General features: G+C 40.0%; 1 protein-coding gene across 2 annotated transcripts in view; it reads right to left on the bottom strand.

The window, feature by feature from the left end:
• Positions 1-22,631, bottom strand: part of AASS (aminoadipate-semialdehyde synthase) — an 81,128-nt gene that overhangs the window by 26,167 nt on the left and 32,330 nt on the right. For both annotated transcript variants that reach the window (XM_018046980.1, XM_005679398.3), the window contains exons 12-17: positions 19,639-19,698; positions 19,386-19,453; positions 5,237-5,358; positions 4,922-5,048; positions 734-844; positions 537-645 (exon numbers count right to left, since the gene is read on the bottom strand). In XM_018046980.1, the coding sequence (XP_017902469.1) occupies positions 537-645; positions 734-844; positions 4,922-5,048; positions 5,237-5,358; positions 19,386-19,453; positions 19,639-19,698 (597 nt within the window). The remainder of the gene's footprint in view (positions 1-536; positions 646-733; positions 845-4,921; positions 5,049-5,236; positions 5,359-19,385; positions 19,454-19,638; positions 19,699-22,631) is intronic.

Genomic DNA, 22,631 nt, shown 5'->3' with positions numbered 1-22,631 from the left:
ATGTATAAATAAAACACAGCACTGTTTATTGGATCTGGAGAAGGAAATGGCAATCCACTCCAGCACTCTTGCCTGGAAAATCCCATGGATGGAGGAGCCTGATAGGCTACAGTCCTTTGGTTTCATAACGTAAATACTATATATTGAACAAATTAAATGTCAAAATTTAGTTCATGTTACTAGTGGGGTTTTCAGGGGTTTAGAGATTTTTTTGGTTAACATTCAGTGCAAAAGTACTAGAAGGTATATAACTCTAGAGTTGAGTTTTAAGGGATTCCCTAATATGTATACTATCTTTTTATCTGAAGTAATAAATAAACTATGATCTTAAAAGTGCCTAAAAAAAGAGCTATAAGGAAATATTGTACAACAGAGGGAACACAGCCAACATTTTATAATAATTATAAATGGAATATAACCTTTAAAAAACATAGCAGTTTCTTTAATCAAAATTGTAGAAAAATTATTTCTGTACACAAAAATCTAGACCTCTTAATAATTTCCTAAATGGAACTTTGGGTCTCAGTTGGGCTCACCGTGGCTCCCACTTCTTTGGCCTTATCTATTGTTTCCATTGCCAACATATGATCAAGACCAGGGTCCAATCCCAATTCGCCAATGACTGTGATGCCAGCATCTTCCACACTAAAAGAGGTAGAAAGAGAAAGAAGGAAACTTCAGATAGAAAAATTTAAAAATTCCATGGAGCCGCTGAAAACTGACTGAAACTTACCTCTTTTCTAATTCTTTTAGCGCTGGGGTGATGTAGCTTGCAGTGATCATGTTAACTTTGCTTGCGATGCATGCCTTGGCCACAAGAGGATGCAATACATAAGGCAATAAGCTTAAAAACAGAGGGAGAAACTTGTTAGAAACTTTCTTTTCCAACTCTCCTTCCAACACACCTTGACCTGCGCTGAAGTGAAGACATCACGTGATAATTCTCTCAGAGATGATTAATTACTCCTTGAAGACCATAGAATAAATTCATCCTGTTTTTGTATTTAAAACTCTTCTCAATATGATCTTCAGTTCACCGTTCCATTTTTCCTCCCTGTATCTCCTTTATAAATTATAGAAGCTATTATAATTCTCCACTCACAGCCTTTACTTTTCCATTTCTGAAACTTTACTTTCACTATATCCACTTAAAATTGTCCCTCACCTGCCCACCCCCATCCAGGTCAAACCTTCCTTTAAGAAAAGTCTGAAAAGGTACATCCTCCAGGAAACTTTCCCAGGTTTTCCCAAATCCAGATCTTCCTCTGTATGCCACTCCCTTTATAACATTTAATAGAATTTATTTTACTTATCCTTATATTTCTATGATTTTCTGTCTTGAGTTCCCTAGTAAAAGATGAGGTTGCTATTCTTTTTACCTCCAAGTCTTCCAAATGGCTGTCATTAAACTAAGTCAAGGTAATCCATACGTTACATTAAAAAGGAGAGTCTAGGCAAGGCCAGAGGAGAAGGCGATGGCAACCCACTCCGGTCCTCTTGCCTGGAAAATCCCATGGACGGAGGAGCCTGGTAGGCTGCAGTCCATGGGTCACTAAGAGTCGGACACTACTGAGCAACTTCACTTTCACGTATTGGAGAATCCCAGGGACTTGGAGCACAGCGGGCTGCTGTCTATGGGATCGCACAGAGTCCGACATGACTGAAGCGACTTAGCAGCAGCAGCAGCAGCAGCAGGCAAGGCCAGAGGAGGAAATGAGTTTTACGGGTATTGACTGTTGTAAAAGCTATCAAAACAGCTAAAAGTTTATGCACGCGTGCTACATTGCTTCAGTCGTGTCTGACTCCTTGCGACGCTATGGACTGTAGTCCACTAGGCTCCTCTGTCAGCAAGAATGCTGGAGTATGATGTTTGGCAGAAATCAACAAAATTCTGTAAAGCAATTATCCTTCAATTTAAAAAATAGATAAATTAAAAAAAAAAAAAAAGAATGCTGGAGTGGGTTGCCATGCCCTCCTCCAGGGGATCTTCCCCATGCAGGGATGACACCTGCATTTCTTATGTCTCCTGCATTGGCAGGTGGGTTCTTCACCACCTAAGAAGCCCTAAAAGTCTATATGGTGAGCAAAAACTGAAACTGTACTCAAAACTCAACTTTAAGTTTTCTAAGCATCTCGCTCAGATGTTTTACTTTGGTGCTGGGACTACACAATAACAAAAAAATGACTTTGCACAAATATTGATATATATTAGTATATTCATATTCTATCCAAGGACTAATAAGCATCCTATCAGTCATATAACAATAAGTTCTACTAGCTTATTACCTATTTGGTAACGCTATCTACACAGTATAATGAAAATATAGATACAAACTTATAAACATTATTATAGTGTATCACTACTTGTTACATTCATCCTGTTTATTTCAGATTGTCTGTATTTCACATAAAACCAAACAATAAAATCACCTCTCAGGCACTTATCTCTCCTCAGGTTAACAGAACAGAGTACTGTTACTTAGATTTATTACCATGCAGAACAGAATTATGTATGTATCTTGCCAATGATAATATGAAAACTCTTTATCTCTGTATTTCAGCTTTTTTAATCAAAAATAATTGTTACTGAATATAGTAGCCCTTCAAAAGCCAATGTACCAAATATCTACAAAACTCTTTGTTGGAAAAGTATTAACAGAAAATGTTCCATGGCATTACCTTAAAGGTTAAGTGAAGGTTTTTTTTTTTTGTCACATTCTTCACAATGAAAACTTGCCTGATCAAAATTTTATCAAGATCTAAGAATTTTTTTAAATTTTGTCATTATCAGCACTAATCTAATAATACACTGAGAACTAGAACGGTAGGACTTTAACTGGAGGTGCCTATATTAGACAAAGCTATTAGAACTCATAATTCATTATGTATGTAAGAGAGCATCTATTCACCAGCACATAACTCAATCCAAATAGTTGGAAATGCCACTTGTGCAAACATAGAAAAAATATAAATCTAATTCTCAAAGTAATATATCTAACTCAACTATGACTTTTCATTAGCTCATTAAAAACTAAAATTGCAAAATAAGACCATGAGAATTTGATATATTATTACAAAATCTTGTGAAACATTCTCCATTTGTTTCACTTTGATAGCCCCTAGCATTGTATTTACATAAAAACATTCTTTCTCCAAATTAAAAAATAAAAAGATATTTAAGAAACACTACAGGATAGCAATGTTTAACAGCATTTCCACTATTCAGCACAGAAACTCAATCAACTAAGAAAAATTAAATATGAAACAGATTTTGCTAATGTTAAATCTTAAAGGTCACAAGTTCAATGAATTTTAAAATTTATGCCTATTATTAGCTTGTTGTCTGTGTCCATGATTTTCTCATATTTTGCTTCCAATTTTGTTCAAAATGTGTTTTATTATGTTCTTTTTTTTTAATCAAACAACAATTTTATATTTAGGTACCTATGTGTGGCAAAAAAAATTCTCTTTATCAGTAGGCTACAATATTTCATTTTGAATAAGGGCTTGCTTTCATACTCACATCCTGACAGACAAGGTCTATTGGTTATTAATAAATTTTTACTGAAAAATAATTAATGCACATTAAATTTTTATATATTGAATAATGATTTTGAGTGTTCAAAGTGATCCTATATGAAGAGATAATGTGAAAGTTCCCCTTAGAATTACCTTTCATTGTGTCTGATTTCCAAGCACCCCTATCTTTTTTAAGGAGGACATCATAGAACTTCTCCCAAAGATATCGTTTGAGTTGGAACTATGAAAGTTATATAATTATGAAAGAGCAGCTTAAGTTCCTTCTGTCTTCTAGGAAAAAAATATATTCTAGGAATAAACAGCTTATTCTCATCACTTTGGTAATTTCAAAATGAAGTATCTAGTATCACATAGCCAAATATCTAGAAGTTAGATCTGAATTTGTATTAGACAGTAATAAATTATATATTTCAAGGTCTGTTTCTCCGTTAAGGCTAAAAATGGTCATAGGAGCTAAAGAATCTACTCACTCTCATTTAAGCTTTATAAGTCCAAAGGTTAAAATAGCCACCAAAATATGAGTCATGAGTGCCTCATGACCCAGCAATTCCACTTCTAGGTAAATATCCAACAGAAATGCATATATATGGTAACCAAAAGACAAGGACTAAATTGTTCATAGCAGCACAATTCATAATAGCCAAATTCTGGGAACAACCTAAATATCCATCACTAGTCAAATGGATAATAATAGTATATTCACGTAATGGAACATTACACAGCAAAGAGAATAAACTACAATTACAGACAACAAAACAGAAGACTCTCACAGTCACAATACTGAATGAAAGAAGGCAGCCACAAAAGGGGACACACTAAAAGATTTTGATTGCACACAATGAAAACTAGCAAAAATGAATCTCTATGTTAGAAGCCAGGACAGTGCTTACCCTTGAAGGATGGGACTAGTAATAAATAGAGGCACAAGGAGAGCTTCTTGGCTGCTATTATATTCTGTTTCTGATGTGAGTGATGGTTACATGCTGTGTTCACTTTGTGAAAATTCATTGAACTACCTAGCTCTGATTTATGCACTTTCCCAGATGCACACTTCAATTTAAAAGTTTATTGAGGGACTTCCCTGGTGGTCCAGTGGCTAAGACTCTATACTCCCAATGCAGGGGGTCTGGGTTTGATCCCTGGTCAGGGAACGAGACCCCACATGTAGCAATTAAGAGTTCACATACTGCAACTAAGACACAGTGCAGCCAAATAAATAAATATGCATTTAAAAAATAAAAAATAAAAAGTTTATTGAGAGAAGAGAAAAGGAGAGGAGAGAGGAGGGAAGGATAGAGGGAGAAGGGGAAAGAAGACAGAAGAGAGAAACTAAAAAAATAACAATGAAACATATGTCAATCATTTCTTGCTACATACTAACCTGATGACAAGATCCTGTGTTGCCACCAAGGAGCTCAACTTCTCTTCTTGTTTACCAATGTGCAGGCTAACAGAATTAATATTATATTTCTTGCCTAATTGTTCAATTTGATTCTTCATGTCAGAACCTGTTTCAAGAATTAAAAAGTCCAAGCTTTAGATTTCCTTTCACTAATCAGAGAGTAAAACACACTTTAACATCTCCAAAAATAATTTTTTGAAGTTTAGAAACAAGACTGTGATTTAAAATTCACAGAGTAACCATGTTTTGAAATCAGTTTTACTTCTTCTTCTTTAATAATTGGGACTTATTTACCTACTGTTATTTCAATACTGTCATCTCTCGACAGGTATTCCAATACAGGCTCAGATACGTAACCAGATCCAAGAACCAAGACCTTTTTCTTGGTGCCCATTGAAAGTGACTGAGCACGTTCCCTATAAATGAAAGGAGGGTAGAAAATATTTTTAAAAGTTTTAAATAAAACATTGCTGTCCCCAAACCAAACTAAAACATAGACTGTGAAGCAGGAGGTGGTCCTAAGATGGCGGAGGAATAGGACAGGGAGACCACTTTCTGCCCCACAAATTCATCAAAAGAGCATTTGAACGCTGAGTAAATTCCACAAAACAACTTCTGAATGCCAGCAGAAAACATCAGGCACCCAGAAAAGCAGCCCATTATCTTCAAAAGGAGGTAGGAAAAAATATAAAAGATAAAAAGAGAGACAAAAGAGGTAGGGACAGAGATCCATCCTGGGAAGGGAGTCTTTAAAAAAGAGAGGTTTCCAAACACCAGGAAACACTCTCACTGGTGAGTCTGGCGAGCCTTGGAACCTCAGAGGGCAACATAACCGGGAGGAAAAAATAAATAATTAAAACCCACAAATTACGTGCCCAACAGTAACTCCCAGTGGAGAAGCAGCGCAGACGCCCGCATCCTCCACTAGCAAGCGGGGGCTGGGCAGGGAGGCGAGAGCTGCATTGCTTAGAGTAAGGACCGGGCCTGAATGCCCCAGGGCAATCTGAGGGAACAAACTTGAGAAAGCAAACCAGACTGTGGGATAGCTAATCCGTGAAAAGCCCTAACCTAAGACACCGCCAGACCTGCTCACAGAACAAAGGACTGACTAGAGCTATGCGAAAAGCCCTAACCTAAGACACTGTCAGGACCGCTCACAGAACAAAGGACTGAGCAGAGGTAGCTGGCTGCGGACCGGCCCATCCCCAGCCAGAGACAGGCAGGCGAGGGCAGCCAGAGCTGGAAGGGGGCAATCGTGGCCCCAGAGAGGCATCATCTACCAAACTGCAAGCAGGCTTCATTGCTAACCAAGACTTCTTGGGGTTTTGGATGGTCGACAGCCACCTGAGAAGGTGTGCCGGTTGTATACCCAGAAAACCTAGTGGCAGGGACAGGGGAGGTGATAAGTCGCAGCTACCACGCTCGCCAAACACCTGGTCACCTGAGTTGCTCAGACCTGGGAAAGGCACAAAACGCAGGCCCAACCGAGTCTGTGCCTTTGAGGAGTACCTGAATATCTGAACCTGAGCAGCTTAGACCTGGGAAGTGCATACAACCCGGCGCTGGCCTCAGACAGTTCCTGGCAGAGCAACCTAGAGCCTAAGCAGTGTAGACAGGGAAAGCACACATGCCGTGAGCGGGGCAAACCCAGCGTGGCCAAGACACTGCAAGCACACACCAGTGTTATTCATTTGCAGCGCCCCTCCCTCCCCACATAACGACTGAATAAGGGAGCCTAAAGAAGTGTCCACCACTGCCCCCTTGTGTCAGGACGAAAATTAGACACTGAAGAGACCAGCAAACAGAAGAAGCTAAAACTGAGGGAACCACCTTGGAAGTGACAGATGGAGAAGTCTTGAGGCTACTGTAACAATAAGACTGAAAACCAGAGGCAGGAGGCTTAAGTCCAAATCCTGAGAATGCCAGAGAACTCCTGACTCCAGGGAATATTAATCGATAGGAGCTCATCAAACGCCTCCGTACCTACACTGAAACCAAGCACCACCCAAGGGCCAACTAGTTCCAGAGCAAGACATACCACACAAATTCTCCAGCAACACAGGAACATAGCCCTGAGTTTCAATATACAGGCTGCCCAAAGTCACTCCAAACCCATTGACATCTCATAGCTTATTACTGGACACTTCACTGCACTCCAGAGAGAAGAAATCCAGCTGCACCCACTAGAACACCAACACAAGCTTCCCTAACCAGGAAACCTTGACAAGCCACCCATCCAACCCCACCCACAGTGAGGAAACTCCATAATAAAGAGAACTCCACAAACTGCCAGAATACTGAAAGGCCACCCCAAATGCAGCAATATAAACAAGATGAGGCAGAGAAATACCCAGCAGGTAAAGCAACAGAATAAATGCCCACCAAACCAAACGAAAGAGGAAGAGATAGGGAATCTACCTGTAAAGAATTCTGAATAATGATAGTGAAAATGATCCAAAATCTTGAAACCAAAATGAAGTTACAGATAAATAGATTAGAGACAAAGATTGAGAAGATGCAAGAAAGGTTTAACAAGGACCTAGAAGAAATAAAAAAGAGTTAATATATAATGAATACTGCAATAAATGAGATAAAAAACACTGGAGGGAACCAACAGTAGAATAACGGAGACAGAAGATAGGATAAGTGAGGTAGAAGACAGAATGGTAGAAATAAATGAAACAGAGAGGAAAAAAAACAATTAAAAGAAACGAGGACAATCTCAGAGACCTCTGGGACAATATTAAATACCCCAACATTCAAATCATAGAAGTCTCAGAAGAAGAAAAAGAGAAAGACCATGAGAAAATACTTGAGGAAATAATAGTTGAAAACTTCCCTAAAATGAGGAAGGAAATAATCACCCAAGTCCAAGAAACCCAGAGAGTCCCAAACAGGATCAACCGAAGGTGAAACACCCCAAGGCATGTATTAATCAAATTAACAAAGATCAAACACAAAGAACAAATATTAAAAGCAGCAAGGGAAAAACAACAAATAACACACAAGGATATTCCCATAAGGATAACAGCTGATCTTTCAATAGAAACTCTTCAGACCAGAAGGGAATGACAGGACATACCTAGAGTAAGGAAAGAAAATAACCTACAGCCCAGATCACTGTACCCAGCAAGGATCTCATTCAAATATGAAGGAGAAATCAAAAGCTTTACAGACAAGCAAAAGCTGAGAGAGTTCAGCACCACCGAACCAGCTCTCCAACAAATGCTAAAGGATCTTCTCTAGACAGAAAACACAAAACAGGTGTATAAACCCGAACCCAAAACAATAAAGTAAATGGCAATGGGATCATACTCAATAATTACCTTAAATGTAAACAGTTTGAATGCCCCAACCAAAAGACAAAGACTGGCTGAATGGATACAAAAACAAGACCTCTATATATATTGTCTACAAGAGACCCACCTCGAAACAAGGGACACATACAGACTGAAAGTGAAGGGCTGGAAAAAGATATTCCATGCAAATAGAGACCAAAAGAAAGCAGGAGTAGCAATACTCATATCCGATAAAATAGACTTTAAAACAAAGGCTGTGAAAAGAGACAAAGAAGGACACTACATAATGATCAAAGGATCAATCCAAGAAGAAGATATAACAATCAAGCCGGCTTGCAGAGCTGGCTCACTAGGCGCGGGCGGCTGCGGGCCGGCTCACTAGGCGTGGCCGAGAGGAGCTACCCCACGTCCGAGGTCAGGGGCAGCAGCCTAGAGTGCCCAGCTGCGACAGCGCAGGAACAACTGAGAGGAGCTACCCTGCATCCGAGGTCAGTGGCGGCGGCTGGGAGGAGCTATCCAATGTCCGAGGGCAGGAGCGCAGGCCGGGAGGAGACACCCCACGTCTTAGGTCGGGGCGGCTGCCGAGAGGAGCTACCCCTAGTCCGAGGTCAGTGGCGGCCAGGAGGATACACCCCGCATCCGAGATCAGGGGCGGCCAGGGGCAGTGACCTTGAGGAGCCACCCCGAGCCTGAGGCCAGGGGCGGCAGCTGGGAGGAGCCACCCATGCCCAGGGCCAGGAGGAGCAACCCAAGGAGTGGTGGCTGCACAGCACAGGAGAGCCAAGAGGAGCTATCCCATGTTGAAGGTCAGGAACGGTGGCAGTAAGGACATATCCCTCATCCAAGGTAAGGAGCAGCGTCTGTGCTTTGCTGGAGCAGCTGTGAAGAGATACCCCACGCCAAGGTAAGAGAAACCCAAGTAAGATGGTAAGTGTTGCAAGAGGGCATCAGAGAGCAGACACACTGAAACCATACTCACAGGAAACTAGTCAATCTAATCACACTAGGACCACAGCCTTGTCTAACTCAATGAAACCAAGCCATGCCTGCAGGGCAACCCAAGACAGGCGGGTCATGGTGGAGAGGCCTGACAGAATGTGGCCCACTGGAGAAGGGAATGGCAAACCACTTCAGTATTCTTGCCTTGAGAACCCCATGAACAGTAGGAAAAGGCAAAATGATGGCATACCAAAAGAGGAACTACCCAGGTCATTAGGTGCCCAATATACTACTGGAGATCAGTGGAGAAATAACTCCAGAAAGAACGTAGGGATGGAGCCAAAGCAAAAACAATACCCAGTTGTGGATATGACTGGTGATAGAAGCAAGATCCGATGCTGTAAAGAGCAATATTGCATAGGAACCTGGAATGTTAGGTCCATGAATCAAGGCAAATTGGAAGTGGTCAAACAAGAGATGGCAAGGGTGAACATCAACATTTTAGGAATCAGTGAATTAAAATGGAATGGAATGGGTGAACTTAACTCAGATGACCATTACATCTACTACTGCGGGCAGGAATCCCTCAGAAGAAATGGAGTAGCCATCATGATCAACAAAAGAGTTCAAAATGCAGTACCTGGATGCAATCTCAAAAAAGACAGAATGATCTCTGTTTGTCTCCAAGAGAAACCATTCAATATCACAGTTACCCAAGTCTATGCCCCAACCAGTAATGCTGAAGAAGCTCAAGTTGAATGGTTCTATGAAGACCTACAAGACCTTTTAGAACTAACACCCAAAAAAGATGTCCTTTTCATTATAGGGGACTGGAATGCAAAAGTAGCAAGTCAAGGAACACCTGGAGTAACAGGCAAATTTGGCCTTGGAATACGGAATGAAGCAGGGCAAAGACTAATAGAGCTTTGCCAAGAAAATGCACTGGTCATAGCAAACACCCTCTTCCAACAACACAAGAGAAGACTCTACACATGGACATCACCAGATGGTCAACACCAAAATCAGACTGATTATGTTCTTTGCAGCCAAAGATGAAGAAGCTCTATACAGTCAACAAAAACAAGACCAGGAGCTGACTGTGGCCCAGATCATGAACTCCTTATTGCCAAATTCAGACTTAAATTGAAGAAAGGAGGGAAAACCGCTAGACCATTCAGGTATGACCTAAATCAAATCCCTTATGATTATACAGTGGAAGTGAGAAATAGATTTAAGGGTCTAGATCTGATAGATAGAGTGCCTGATGAACTATGGAATGAGGTTCGTGACATTGTACAGGAGACAGGGATCAAGACCATCCCCATGGAAAAGAAATGCAAAAAAGCAAAATGGCTGTCTGGGGAGGCCTTACAAATAGTTGAGAAAAGAAGAGAGGCGAAAAGCCAAGGAGAAAAGCAAAGATATAAGCAACTGAATGCAGAGTTCCAAAGAATAGCAAGAAGAGATAAGAAAGCCTTCTTCAGTGATCAATGCAAAGAAATAGAGGAAAACAACAGAATGGGAAAGACTAGAGATCTCTTCAAGAAAATTAGAGATACCAAGGGAACATTTCATGCAAAGATAGGTCAATAAAGGACAGAAATGGTCTGGACCTAACAGAAGCAGAAGATATTAAGAAGAGGTGGCAAGAATACACAGAAGAACTGTACAAAAAAGATCTTCATGACCCAGATAATCATGATGATGTGATCACTAATCTAGAGCCAGACATCTTGGAATGTGAACTCAAGTGGGCCTTAGAAAGCATCACTACGAACAAAGCTAGCGGAGGTGATGGAATTCCAGTGGAGCTGTTTCAAATCCTGGAAGATGATGCTGCAAAAGTGCTGCACTCAATATGCCAGCAATTTGGGAAACTCAGCAGTGGCTACAGGACTGGAAAAGGTCAGTTTTCATTCCAATTACAAAGAAAGGTAATGCCAAAGAATGCTCAAACTACCGCACAACTGCACTCATCTCACATGCTAGTAAAGTAATGCTCAAAATTCTACAAGCCAGACTTCAGCAATATGTGAACCGTGAACTCCCCGATGTTCAAGCTGGTTTTAGAAAAGGCAGAGGAACCAGAGATCAAATTGCCAACATCCGCTGGATCATCGAAAAAGCAAGAGAGTTCCAGAAAAACATCTGCCTTATTGACTATGCCAAAGCCTTTGATTGTGTGGATCACAATAAACTGTGGAGAATTCTGAAAGAGATGGAAATACCAGACCACCTGACCTGCCTCTTGAGAAATCTGTATGCAGGTCAGGAAGCAACAGTTAGAACTGGACATGGAACAACAGACTGGTTCCAAATAGGAAAAGGAGTACGTCAAGGCTGTATATTGTCACCCTGCTTATTTAAGTTCTATGCAGAGTACATCATGAGAAACACTGGACTGGAAGAAACACAAGCTGGAATCAAGAGTACCAGGAGAAATATCAATCACCTCAGATATGCAGATGACACCACCCTTATGGCAGAAAGTGAAGAGGAGCTGTAAAGCCTCTTGATGAAAGTGAAAGAGGAGAGTGAAAAGTTGGCTTAAAGCTCAACATTCAGAAAACGAAGATCATGGCATCTGGTCCCATCACTTCATGGGAAATAGATGGAGAAACAGTAGAAACAGTGTCAGACTTTATTTTTGGGGGCTCCAAAATCACTGCCGATGGTGACTGCAGCCATGAAATTAAAAGACGCTTACTCCTTGGAAGAAAAGTTATGACCAACCTAGATAGTATATTCAAAAGCAGAGACATTACTTTGCGGACTAAGGTCTGTCTAGTCAAGGCTATGGTTTTTCCTGTGGTCATGTATGGATGTGAGAGTTGGACTGTGAAGAAGGCTGAGCGCCGAAGAATTGATGCTTTTGAACTGTGGTGTTGGAGAAGACTCTTGAGAGTCCCTTGGACTGCAAGGAGATCCAACCAGTCCATTCTGAAGGAGATCAGCCCTGGGATTTCTTTGGAAGGAATGATGCTGAAGCTGAAGCTCCAGTACTTTGGCCACCTCATGCGAAGAGTTGGCTCATTGGAAAGAACTCTGATTCTGGTTGGGATTGGGGGCAAGAGGAGAAGGGGACGACCCAGGATGAGATGGCTGGATGGCATCACGGACTCAATGGAAGTGAGTCTGAGTGAACTCTGGGAATTGGTGATGGACAGGGAGGCCTGGTATGCTGCGATTCATGGGGTCGCAAAGAATCGGACACGACTGAGCAACTGAACTGAACTGATGCACCCAACGTAGGAGCATGGCAAAGGCAATGGCACCCCACTCCAGTATTCTTGACTGGATAATCCCATGGACGGAGGAGCTTGGAAGGCTGCAGTCCATGGGGTCACTGAGGATTGGACACAACTGATTGACTTCACCTTCACTTTTCACTTTCATGCACTGGAGAAGGAAATTGCAACCCACTCCAGTGTTCTTGCCTGGAGAGTCCCAGGGACCGGGGAGCCTGGTGGGCTGCTGTCTATGGGGTCGCACAGAGCCGGACACGACTGAAGTGACTTAGCAGTAGCGGTAACATAGGAGCACCACAACATGTAAGACAAATGCTAACAAGTATGAAAGGGAAAATTAACAATAACACAATAATAGTCGGAGAATTTAATACCCCACTCACACCTATGGGTAAATCAACTAAACAGAAAATTAACAAGGAAACATAAACTTTATATGATACAATAAACCTGTTAGACCTAATTGATATCCATAGGACATTTCACCCGAAAACAATGAATTTCACCTTTTTCTCAAGTGCACATGGAACCTTCTCCAGTACAGATAACATCCTGGGCCATAAATCTAGCCTTGGTAAATTCAAAAAAATTGAAATCATTCCAAGCATCTTTTCTGACCACAATGCAGTAAGATTAGATCTCAATTACGGGAGAAAAGCTATTAAAAATTCCAACATATGGAGGCTGAACAACACGCTGCTGAATAACCAACAAATCAAAGAAGAAAGCAAAATAGTCATTGAAATGAATGAAAATGAAAACACAACAACCCAAAACCTGTGGGACACTATAAAAGCAGTGCTAAAGGGAAGTTTCATAGCAATACAGGCATATCTCAAGAAACAAGAAAAAAGTCAAATAAATAACCTAACTCTACACCTAAGGCAACTAGAAAAGGAAGAAATGAAGAACCCCAGGGTTAGTAGAAGGAGAGAAATCTTAAATATTAGGGAAGAAATAAATGCAAAAGAAACAAAAGAGACCATAGCAAAAATCAACAAAGCCAAAAGCTTGTTCTTTGAGAGGGTAAATAAAATTGACAAACCATTAGCCAGACTCATCAAGAAACAAAGGGAGAAAAATCAAATCAATAAAATTAGAAATGAAAATGGAGAGATCACAACAGACAACACAGAAATACAAAGGATCATAAGAGACTACTATCAGCAATTATATGCCAATAAAATGGACAACATGGAAGAAATGGACAAATTCTTATAAAAGTACAACTTTCCAAAACTGAACCAGGAAGAAATAGAAAATCTTAACAGACCCATCACAAGCACAGAAATTGAAACTGTAATCAGAAACCTTCCAGCAAACAAAAGCCCAGGTCCAGATGGCTTCACAGCTGAATTCTACCAAAAATTTAGAGAAGAGCTAACACCTATCCTACTCAAACTCTTCCAGAAAATTGCAGAGGAAGGTAAACTTCCAAACTCATTCTATGAGGCCACCATCACCCTAATACCAAAACCTGACAAAGATCCCACAAAAAAAGAAAACTACAGGCCAATATCACTGATGAACATAGATGCAAAAATCCTCAACAAAATTCTAGCAATCAGAATCCAACAACACATTAAAAAGATCATACACCATGACCAAGTGGGCTTTATCCTAGGGATGCAAGGATTCTTCAATATCCGCAAATCAATCAATGCAATTCACCACATTAACAAATTGAAAAATAAAAGCCATATGATTATCTCAATAAATGCAGAGAAAGCCTTTGACAAAATTCAACATCCATTTATGATAAAACTCTCCAGAAAGCAGGAATAGAAGGAACACTCCTCAACATAATAAAAGCTATATATGACAAACCCACAGGAAACTTTATCCTCAATGGTGACTTGAAAGCATTTCCCCTAAAGTCAGGAACAAGACAAGGGTGCCCACTCTCACCACTACTCTTCAACATGGTTTTGGAAGTTTTGGCCACAGCAGTCAGAGCAGAAAAAGAAATAAAAGGAATCCAAATTGGAAAAGAAGTAAAACTCTCACTGTTTGCAGATGACATGATCCTCTACATAGAAAACCCTAAAGACTCCACCAGAAAATTACTAGCACTAATCAATGAATATAGTAAAGTTGCAGGATATAAAATCAACACACAGAAATCCCTTGCATTCCTATACGCTAACAATGAGAAAAGAAAAAGAGAAATTAATTCACCATTGCAACGAAAAGAATAAAATACTTAGGAATATATCTACCTAAAGAAACTAAAGACCTATATATAGAAAACTATAAAAGAAAGAAATCAAAGAGGACACTAATAGATGGAGAGATATACCATGTTCATGGATCAGAAGAATCAATATAGTGAAAATGAGTATACTACCCAAAGCAATCTATAGATTCAATGCAATCCCTATCAACCTGCCAACGGTATTTTTCACAGAGCTAGAACAAATAATTTCACAATTTGTATGGAAATACAAAAACCCTCGAACAGCCAAAGCAATCTTGAGAAAGAAGAATGGAACTGGAGGAATCAACCTGCCTGACTTAGTCTCTACTACAAAGCCACAGTCATCAAGACAGTATGGTAGTGGCACAAAGACAGAAATATAGATCAATGGAACAAAACAGAAAGCCCAGAGATAAATCCACACACCTATGGACACCTTATCTTTGACAAAGGAGGCAAGAATATACAGTGGATTAAAGACAATCTCTTTAACAAGTGGTGCTGGGAAAACTGGTCAACCACTTGTAAAAGAATGAAACTAGAACACTTTCTAACACCATACACAAAAGTAAACTCAAAATGGATTAAAGATCTAAACTTAAGACCAGAAACTATAAATCTCCTAGAGGAGAACATAGGCAAAACACTCTCCGACATAAATCACAGCAGGATCCTCTCTGAGCCATCTCCCAGAATATTGGAAATAAAAGCAAAAATAAACAAATGGGACCTAATTAAAATTAAAAGCTTCTGCACAACAAAGGAAACTATAAGCAAGGTGAAAAGACAGCCTTCAGAATGGGAGAAAACAATAGCAAATGAAGCAACTGACAAACAACTAATCTCAAAAATATACAAGCAACACCTGCAGCTCAATTCCAGAAAAATAAACGACCCAATAAAAAAATGGGCCAAAGAACTAAATAGACATTTCTCCAGAGAAGACATACAGATGGCTAACAAACACATGAAAAGATGTTCAACATCACTCATTATCAGAGAAATGCAAATCAAAACCACAATGAGGTACCATTTCACACCAGTCAGAATGGCTGCAATACAAAAGTCTACAAGCAATAAATGCTGGAGAGGGTGTGGAGAAAAGGGAACCCTCTTACACTGTTGGTGGGAATGCAAACTAGTACAGCCACTATGGAGAACAGTGTGGAGATTCCTTAAAAAACTGGAAATAGAACTGCCTTATGACCCAGCAATCCCACTGCTGGGCATACACACTGAAGAAACCAGAATTGAAAGAGACATGTGTACCCCAATGTTCATCACAGCACTGTTTATAATAGCCTGGATATGGAAGCAACCTAGATGTCCATCAGCAGACGAATGGATAAGATAGCTGTGGTACATATACACAATGGAGTATTACTCAGGCATTGAAAAGAATACATTTGAATCAGTTCTAATGAGGTGGATGAAACTGGAGCTTATTATACAGAGTGAAGTAAGCCAGAAAGAAAAACACCAATACAGCATACTAATGCATATATACGAAATTTAGAAAGATGGTAATGATAACCCTGTATGCGAGACAGCAAAAGGGACACAGATGTATAGAACAGTCTTTTGGACTCTGTGGGAGAGGGCGAGGGTGGGATGGTTTGGGAGAATGGCATTGAAACCTATATAATATCATATGTGAAATGAATTGCCAGTCCAGGTTCGATGCATGATACAGGATGCTCGGGGCTGGTGCCCTGGGATGACCCAGAGGGATGGTATGGGGAGGGAGTTGGGAAGGGGGTTCAGGATGAGGAACACATGTACACCCATGGCAGATTCATGTCAATGTATGGCAAAACCAATACAATATTGTAAAGTAGCCTCCAATTAAAATAAATAAATTTATATTTTAAAAATATATAAATAAAACTTAGACTGTGAAGCAATCATTTTCCCCCCACATTTCTTACAATAAGAATCTCACCAGGAGTTCCCAATACCAACATTTTACATTAATTATTTTATATCCCATATAATGAACAATAGATCCAGACATCTTTGATGTGTATGAATTCCCAGTGCCACTTGTGAGGTACAAGTGCTGGACCAGTGCCTGGCTGTTCACAACTGAGTCACTTGGTCTCACACTATCCTTCCAGGGGAGAACATTGATTCAAAATCATGCTAGGGGCCTTTTATCAGAAACCTATTTACTCCTCACAACAATCTGAGGATACTACACTCTGAGCAGGAGGTTATTATCCATATTAGACACAGTCTTGTGATTTATCTTTTGGGTCACTTGAAACCAGTGAAAACCATGATTTTCTCTCTCTCTCTTTTTTTTTTTCAAACTCTAAACTTTTTATTTTCTATTGGGATATTGCCAATTAACAATGTTGTGATAGTTTCAGGAGAACAATGAAGAAACTCAGGAATACATATACGTGTATCCATTCTCCCCTAAACCCTTCTCCCATCCAGGCTGGCACATAACATTGAACAGAATTCCATGTACTACACAATAGGTCTTTGTTGGTTATCCATTTTGAATATATCAATATGTGCATGACCTTCCCAAATTCCCTAACTATCCCTTCCCTTTGGGAAACTATGTTCATTTTCTAAGTTTGTGAGTCTCTTTCTAAAACCACAATCTTGAAATCACAAATGGTATGGGTTAAATGTAGAAATCTAAGATGAGTCACTAGGCAGAACTCTAATTCTTGAATTTCTCTGTTGTTAGAATTTGTACTTGCCTGACAGTTAATGATTTGTCTATCCTACAAACTCTGACCTCCAAGATAGTGACTAAGTCTTCTCCATCTTTATAAGCCCACTATTGCTCATTGCATTCTGTCTTAAAGATACTCATTAAAAGTCTTCTGAATCAAATTCCCAGATATCAGTATAAAACCATGGAAATGGTTTGGTGCCAGAGACTTAAGCAGAAGGCTCTGTTGCTGGAATCTTTTAAGCTAGGATGTCTCTCAAGCTTTAACCTTAACTTAATTTCACTTAATTTCATTAATTATAAATAAATAAAAATAAATGTAAATATAAAATGCTCCCACCCCTCTTTACTCCCAACACTCCTATCACTGATGATGGGAGCTTTCATTTAACTTCCACCTCTATCCCATTTCACCTCCCAGAAGGAAGCACTATCATTGGCTATTATAGATCCTTTCTAATAACATCTTCTGCAGTTTGGGTATATGAAACACAGTATTTTGGTCTCTAAAAAGAAAATGTTCAAAATACATTTTTTAAAACTTACTTCTAGATATTAATACTATCTGCCCCATCAGCAACCCCACACTCCTGGTTAATAATTACTGTGCTAAATAAAGGGGCTTCCCTGGTGGCTGAGATGGTGAAAGAATTGCCTGCAATGTGGGAGACCTGGGTCAGGAAGATCCCCTGGAGGAGTGCATGGTGACACATTCCAGCATTCTTGCTTGGAGAATCCCCATGAATGGAGAAGCCTGGCAAGGTACAGTCCATGGGGTTGCAAAGAGTCAGACATACCTGAGCGACTAAGCACAGGACAACGAATAAAGAGAACAAAACAATAAGGGAGGGATTCAAGAAAACTCTAATTTCCTTCCAAAATGCAATCTTCATTTTCAATCTCTTGGCACAAGATTCTACCTGGGAAGGAAGACAGGAAGTCCTAGCAGTCAGATCTGCTGCTACATGGAATATGGTGTACAAAGAGTGACTAGTCATGTTAGACATGTCATTGAGATTAATCATGTAAAAAAGAGATCATCAGAATGAAAATCCAAAGATAAACAAAACTATGAAAAACAAATATATGAAGTTTCCCCTATAAGGCACTCACTTATGGAGTTCTATAAACTAACTGCTTTTTTATAAAAAAAAAAAAATTATATAACCCTGGTATCATGACAGAATACTTCACTAACACACAAAAGTAAGTATAAGCTAACCAACACACATGGAAAAGGCATAACAATAATACTTGAGATCTTATTTACTTCTTATAGGTATAGAATAACAGACAGAAGATCAGGCAGTTTGCTTCTAATTTTCCCACTCTGGCTTCTCCTGAGAATTCAGTGCATGGGTCATTTTGTTAAATGTGAATAGACCAATAGAGCAGGTATAAACACAGACCAAGTACAAAGAGTTGGATACCAGAACATTCCAATGTCGATGTCTATGTTTTCAAATTTTGAGTAGTAACGCCAATCATGGAAACCAAGGCCTTAACTAAGTATCTTCCTAAGAGAACTGTTCTCTCCAGTGGATTTGTCTCATTAATTTTTGACACTTTCCTTCTAATAAGAATCCCAGGGAAAACTGACCTCTCACCATTTTCTTTTTTCAGTACTTTTCTTAACTGCTAACCAAGAATCCAGTTTGCTAAACATTATCCTAAGTGAAAGAGAATCCAAATCCTCAACTAGAAATCAATCTGAAAGTGCCAAGGAAAGGGTTAGCTTGCTCATTTTCCTTTGAGAGAATAGTTGAGACATTACAATATGCAAAATGCTAGAGAAAGAACAGGGACAGAGCTTTTGAAGTTTTGCTTACCTACACACAAGTCTACATGGATATTAGAAAGCCAAAATGATGCTACAGTACTGTTCAAAGGAAAATAACTCACATTTGTTTCAGCCAGTCACTTCATTTGAAATTCCTAGTATTTACAGACATTTAAAAAATACATATTGCATAATCCTAGTATCAGGAACTCATATGGAAGCATTTAAAAAATACTCATGAGATCCAAGAATAAATGTATTAAACAAGAGGTTGTAAATGAGGCTTACCTGTTCTCTCGGAGTTTCTGGATATATTTATACTTGTTAGACAACATGCCGTTAGATGTAATCACTGCCTGAATATATATGATACAAGACAATTCTTTAGTCAGCATATTTAGTCCCACAGTCATGGGCTCATGACTAACAGAGAAAAGAGAGTGACAGAGATGGAGAAAGACAGGGAGGGAAAGAGGAAAAGGGATCAAGGAAAGTGGAGGAAAAAATACATTCATGAAAAGAAAAACTTTTCATAACTTACATCTCGCACCACAGGAGAAAAATTCTGACTTTCAAGAGGCTGTGTCGCATCTGATAGTATCTGAAAAGGAAATGAAATTGGAAAAAGATAAATGATGTTGCAAAGAAGGCGTCTTGCTATTTTATCTATATTAAAATATTAGTCAAAGGAAAAAATGTTTGGAAAAGTTTTTTTAAAATCACTGAATTGTATAATTAATTGGCAAAAGGAGTCTTCTGCAAGCAATGAATTCTGCCCCCCAAAACATGTTTATTCAGTACAGTTTCCAATTCCAAAACCTTAATCACGTTTGCTTACTGGAAACACAGAAAACTTAGACTTCCCCACCAGTTAGATGTGTCACGTTGAGCGTATGTTGTTCTTTAGTCGCTCAGTCATGTCCAACTCTTTGCTACCCTTTGAACTGTAACCCTCCAGGCTCCTCTGTCCGTGGGAGTTTTCAGGCAAGAATACTGGAGTGGGTTGCCACTTCATTCTCCAGGGAATCTTCCTGACCCAGGGATCAAACCCACATCTCCCGTGTCTCCTGCATTGCAGGTAGATTCTTTAACCCCTGAGACACCAGGGAAGCCTGTGTCTTGTTGAGCGTGCTGGCAAATATCACCACAAGCTTTATCACCACAGTCCTCACTCTGAGGACCTCCATCCCATCCCAAAGGTTCAGCCTGTTCTATTAGCAGTAGAAAATGGGATATGCTACCATAGGGAGTCTCCCTCAGGTCAGCAATGGTTCCATATATAGACACATCAGCATTTCAGAAGTGTCAAGGAAAATGACTTGACTCAGTAGACTCCAAAAATCCTTCATACCCTTCCCATTATCTCACAAGTATGAGCCAACAACAAAAGCCACACCTCATACTGACACCCTAGCATTCCAGTCCTTCTCATTTCCTCCAAGGCATCCAACCTTTGAATAGACGCCAAAGGGTAAAGATCAGATAAGTGTGGTTGCTTCTGATGGGTGTGGCCTTAAGGTCAATGAGACAAACAAGACCCTACAGCACTCACCCAACTTAAGAAAGTGTTAAATGTACCAACCAGATGCTGGCAGAACAGTATATATTTACTGTATTAAAAAAAAATACAAAACTACTTTCATGTATCTAAAACATCAGATACCTAGGCTCGCTATTCCTGGGAAACCAGCATTAAAAAAAACAAAAAACAACAACAAAAAAAAAGGTATACATATTTATAAGCCAGGCATTCTTAGGGGAATTGATGAAACTGACACTTGGGGTCTTCCCACTGGAGTATTTCCTTCTCAAGCTGACTCCTCCACCTACCAACCCTGTCAACAAGGCAAGAGCCATTAACAGACAGTAAAATGAGTTCACATCTCACTCAGTATATGGTTAAATCACTCAACTCCTATGTATCTTTTCATTCTCTCTCTCTCTCTGCTCTTTAATTCTATAGCCTTACGTAGGCCTTACTGGGATCATGGGAACTACCTTCCACATCTCTTCCCTCCATTTATCTCCAATCTGAAAATTTGATTATTTGTGTTTAAACAGGCTCCTGTGCCTGTTAAAAATAATTCAGTAGATTTCCATTGCCTTCAAGTTAGTCTCAAGCTTCCACTATCATCTGGCTCTGCCTCTCCTGCCTCAACCCCCGCATTGGCCTCACACCCAACACTTCAATCATGTGAACAGCCTGGAGGTGGGTACCCACATCATGTCCTCACCTGCCCCTTGGCCACACCATGTAGCCACTTCACATGTTACTCCTCCACTTCAAACTCGTTCTCTTTGTTCTCCGAGATGCAGCTGAAGAACAGCCTTCTCTGTAAAGCCTCTATCAAAGTGAAAGTCGCTCAGTCGTGTCCACCTCTTTGCGACCCCATGGACAATACAGTCCATGGAATTCTCCAGCCCAGAATACTGGAGTGGGTAGCCTTTCTCTTCTCCAGGGGAATTCCCAACCTAGGGATTGAACCCAGATCTCCCATATTACAGGTGGATTTTTTACCAGTTGAGCCACAAGGGAAGCTTATCAAAACCTGCCCCCAAACAGACCTGGAAAGTAGGAACTGCACTTGGCATCTTGCTGTAAGGCTACTAATTGTAAGATGGCAAATATTCAATAAATATATTAGTGGATACATGCAGTCATTATTGAAAATTCAGTGCATTTTTTCCCCAAGAAACTAATAATTGTCATGAGTCCACCTAAAGAGAGGTAAATATCAAACAAAGACCAAAGGTTGCTCGGGGACTTCCCTGGTGGTCCAGCGGCTAAGACTCCCCCTCTCCCAATGCAGAGGGCATGGGTTCGATCCCTGCTCAGGGAACTAGATCCCACATACCATAACTAACAGTTCACCTGCCACAACGAAAGATCCTGCATGCCGCAACAAAGATCGAGATCCCTTGTGTCGTAACTAAGACCTGAGACAGCCAAATAAATATATTTTTAAAAAGGCTTCTAAATTACCGCATTTAACTCTCTCCCTTGCTAGAATTCATCCAATACAAAACTGCAAGCACAGCCTCCTGAAGCATTTGGTAGGTCTTGTCACTTTCACATATAACACTTTTGAGGCTCATCACTCTTTTCTAAATTAATCTCAAGCTATTTTCCCAGTGTTAAGACCCCTTTTAACATGGAACCAATATATTTACCTTAATTCCATCTGATCTGACAGCACACAGAAACCTTATGTTAAATTAGCTCCCACCTTCGCTCCCCCATCTACGTCGCACAGTATGCCTCCTACTTCCACTTTCCCGACTTCGTCAACTGGACAGATCCTCTTCCTCCACAACGTCATTAGCATCTTCCTGTTACTATCACATTCCATCTTTCAGTAGAATTGCGCGTGTGTCTTATGCCCTTCTTGGACCTCATGCATCTATAGGTCAGCAGCTGTGTTTTAATTCTCTTCATTTAGGTGTCTGCCTTGTTCCAATAGACAATAAATATCTATTGAATTCAACTAAAACAAAACTTCCATATTGGTTCAAAAGGATATCCTATGCCCTGGA

This window comes from Capra hircus, chromosome 4, assembly GCF_001704415.2.
Source record: "Capra hircus breed San Clemente chromosome 4, ASM170441v1, whole genome shotgun sequence".
NCBI classification, from domain to species: domain Eukaryota; kingdom Metazoa; phylum Chordata; class Mammalia; order Artiodactyla; family Bovidae; genus Capra; species Capra hircus.
The sequence above is the reverse complement of the archived record's forward strand: the minus strand, read 5'-3'. Positions and strand labels throughout refer to the sequence as shown.